The following is a 4,150-nucleotide window of genomic DNA, read 5'->3' as shown; positions in this document are numbered from 1 at the left end:
AAGAAAAGAATATGTCGGAGAAAAAAAACTTAAAAGTATTCAATGTCTTCTTTGTATATATTTTTGGATATAACATTAACTAAACTGTTAATTACATTATTCATGTATGCTGAACCCAAATGAAGTTCTGAAATTGGCCCAATATGTCTTATGTTTTTGAATGGTGGGAGAAATTCATTGCCTAAAGGAAAATCTTTCAGCCCTGATCTGACCTGAACCAGCATATATTCTGGGCACTGGAGCTGTGCCCAGCCCTTTCAAATTCTTGCAAATTTGCATGAGCTAAGAGCACAGCCCACTGTCCTGAGGACTTTCATACCCAGTGCGGGTGTCAGTCTCATACCTGCTCATACCCAGTGCAGGTGTCAGTCTCATTCAGCACACAGCATGGAGAGGAGAAGCCTCACTCCGCTCCTGGGCCTCCTGCTGCTCTGGCTCCAAGGTAAAGAAGGACAGCACTGGGGATTTGCTGGCACTTCAGGCAACTCTGTCTTGTAAGCTGTATAAGTGTGTGGCTATTTATCTTTGTGCTTGCCTTTTCAGGTGCCACATGTGACATCCAGTTGACCCAGACTCCAGCTTCACTTTCTTCAGCTTTAGGAGACACAGTCATCATCACTTGCAGGGCTAGTGAGAATATTGGCTACAGCTTAAATTGGTATCAGCAGAAACCAGGAAAAGCTCCTAAACTCCTGATCTATGGTGCAGACAGTTTGGAATCTGGGGTCCCTTCAAGGTTCAGTGGCAGTGGATATGAGACAGATTTCACTCTCACCATCAGCAGCCTGCAGCCTGAAGACATTGCAACTTATTACTGTCAACAGACTTACAGTTCCCCTCTCACAGTGATACAAGCCATGACATAAACCACCCAGGGAAGCAGAAGTGTGAGTGTTGCTGCCCCAGCTGCATCTCCTACTGTTGCTCCAGCTGGGTGTTTTTCAAACATGCAGCATTTGACAGTAACAGAAAGATCTTTGTAGAAAAACACAGGTAGGCTCCTCTGCATCATAACTTTTTACTGACTCTTCTCTCATATCACAGAGTTGAAGCTACATCTTCTAAATTCATTAAGACTAAAATTTGTACATGCAAATCACCTAAGTTGTGACAACACTTGAGATTCAAATAGTCAAAAAGAAACTTTCATTGATATTTGAATCAGGAAATACTTATATAGATATTAGCAGGCTAAATAATGAACAGTAAGAGGCTTAGATAGGCTGTAGCCAGAGAAGGTGGTACTCTAAATGTTCTCCCCAACAATTCTTCCCTAAAATATCAGCTCCTAGTACTCTGGAGCTCAGACCTGTCCTGAAGCTGAAGAGTGTTCTGTTGTTTCTTGCAACTTTCTGAAACACCTTAGTGATGATTCTTTTCATCAGAAGGAAAGAATATGCCACATTAAAACCTTAAGGAAGATGGAGTTTATTTTTACTCATAGTTATATCCCATGTTAGGCTGGTCCATCATAGAAACAATGTATGTAGGTGTTCAAGATACAAGGAAATGTACTCAACCTGTGAAGCCAGGGGCCAGAGAGAGGAGGAAGGATAAGAAGCAGGCTTCCATCCTCCAGGTCATGCCTTGTTACCCTTGTCCAGGAAGGTCTAACATCGCAAAAGCCCATTCTGCTTCTGTATACAAGAAAGGATAAATGTGTTGCAGAGTACAGCAAGCACTTATGATACAATAAATGGGCTAGTACCTGCTTTAGAGTACATGACTCTTAGGGGGTCATGTACATGAGTACATGACTTATAGTACTTCTCCATAATAATACTCAGAGTAATGCCTGTTCCTAAAGGAAAAGAACATTTTAAGAAGATTCATGAAATAAGGTACCTGGGCGATATAAGGGCTCTATTTATTGAAGATCTGAAGATGTCAGAGAGGTTCATCGTGTATTTTCAATGTAAATTTGAACTATACACCTATCTACTAAGATCTCTTTAAAACTGTGACCCTGAGACAGGACTTATGCTTCACTTTCATAACTGAAAGAAGGGAACTTACATGGATTATGCATTTTATTCTCCAATCTATTCATTGACATAATGAAATTGACAATAATTCATGGCAAAAATAGCCTCCAAGAATAATGATATGTCCATTTCCTTTGGTCAGTTCTCTCAACACTAGGACTTCTCAGCCAGAAAGCATATTCTCTATAAGCAGAAAGTTGTGGAAGGGAAGAGGGAGACTTGTTAAAGGAAATAAAGATGGAAAGCAGGAGCCCCTTAAGCAAAACTGCCACCTAAGATGAGTACCAGAGCTGAAGCAAATCTTGAATCAGAGAAAGTTCTGCAAGGATATTTCAGTTCATGTCAATTGCAGAATGTGTTCTTACGATAATCATGCATTGTCCCTGTGGTGAGATCACACATGGTACAGTCCATGGTCTGCTCATAGTACAGAAAAACAAAATCAAAAAAAAAAAAAAAAAAAAAAAAAAAAACCCTGCCCACTGTAACTTCAGAGAGCACAGTGAAGAGGCTGTAACGCCGGTTGCATCACTAGAAGCTCAGTGGGGCTGAAGACAGGGGACTGACAATGATTAGAGTTTCTTCCAAGAGCAGGAATGAGGGCCCTGGATGCAGAGCTCTCAACCCAATTCTCCTCGGTCAGTGGTGAGCAAATTCACTTGAAGCTCAAGCCCCAGGAAGAACTGTGGAATCTTGGTGAACAGGCTTTATACATGTGTCTGCTGAACAAGGAGGAATGGAGTAAGAGAGAAGAAAAAGAGGACAAAAGAGAGAGTGCCATTGTAAATCCTGGTAAATTGGCATCAGGTATCACAGAAATAGCAGCTCCCTCACTGGTTTAGTCGACAGAGTGTAATGTCAAAACATTGGGGTCCATAGAAATTATGGGTTTATTGTTTGTATGAAATTTTCTTTTGAAGATTTAAATTAAAGCTATTTAGATGATGAGAATGTCTTAGACTAAAAATTGGAGCTCCAAATCTACTTCCATGTGTTATATAAGAGAATGAAAAACATATGTCACAAAGACAAAGACAAAAATCACAGATAATACACCAGAGGGATTGGCCAAAGCAAGGGATTGTGCAGCTCCCAAGTGTAGAAGCAGGGTGCTAAATCTCTCCTGTAAGCAGAGCAGAAGTAGTCAATTAAATCAGATAAAGTTTCCTCTTTGACTAGCTCATCGCTCCCCCTAAAAACATAAATCCTATTCACTGGAGCACTGGTGGCCATTTTTACTTTCACCGGACAATTTTCCCTTCAAGCTTTCCATCCTGATGAGATCCTTTGGAGCCATTCCTCTGCTCTTTTTCCAGAAATGATAAAGTGCTAAGACCCTGGTAGGAGAACCAGTGCCTGTCTGAAGTAGGCTTAGGTGTGATGAAGAAGTACTGAAAATGAGGGACTCAGCATCCCACCTGGGGAAGAGCCCAAAGTGACAGAGTGATGGAGGGAAGGTGACATGCAGGAATCAAATGGTGAAATTCAGCATCACAGAGCCAAGGGATACTGAGACAACTTGTCAGGTCATAAGCACGTTAGGCTTTCCTCACCATGGCAACATGGAAGGGAATTCTATTCTGACCACCCTTGTCCATTGCTGCAAATGACCTGTGTCTAACTAAAGTGAGGGATTGAGCAGAGAGAAAGCAACGGCCCTGGAAATATCATGAAGGAGCTGTGCAAATGATGAAAGGAAATTCAGAAAAGAGACATGTAGACAAGCACAGAGAAGGAATGATAGATCCGTTTTTGTTCCTATGTATGTATTGATTGATTGATTGATTGATTGATTTATGGACCAACTGGGCCAGTTTCTTTGGAGGGTCTTCTATGAGTGAAGACACAGAGGGAAGCAGTGTAGCAGAAAGGGGTTCATGCAATCTGTATTTATTGCTCTACAGCTGTGCCTTCCTGCACTTTTCCTGTCTGTACCCAGCTGTTTCTATAAGAGCATCCCCTGAGCAGAGGCAGATGGGGGAGGAGGATCCTGAAGCTGTGCCATGTGGAAGTTATTTTTTGGGACTCAACCACTGTGGGCAGGCTCTTCAGGGTTTGGAGACACAAGTGGGCAGTGAAGTCCTAAGACAACAGGTCCCTATTATGCAGAGTGAACACTGTTCCTGAGCCTCCACCACTGAAGTGGGCTGGGATGCCATCCATGA

The 4,150-nt window shown here is 42.0% G+C and overlaps 1 gene segment (V, D, J or C); it reads left to right on the top strand.

Moving 5' to 3' along the window:
* Positions 1-285: 285 nt before the first annotated feature.
* On the top strand, positions 286-866 carry LOC100734346 (immunoglobulin kappa variable 1-39-like). The segment is given in 2 exon segments: positions 286-442; positions 544-866. Coding segments are annotated over 2 exon segments (378 nt in total).
* Positions 867-4,150: the final 3,284 nt, after the last annotated feature.

Source organism: Cavia porcellus, unplaced genomic scaffold (genome assembly GCF_034190915.1).
Source record: "Cavia porcellus strain 051 isolate PalLab524CR breed Dunkin Hartley unplaced genomic scaffold, mCavPor4.1 scaffold_18, whole genome shotgun sequence".
In the NCBI taxonomy this organism is placed as follows: Eukaryota; Metazoa; Chordata; class Mammalia; order Rodentia; family Caviidae; genus Cavia; species Cavia porcellus.
This window is presented reverse-complemented; position numbering and strand designations above follow the sequence as displayed.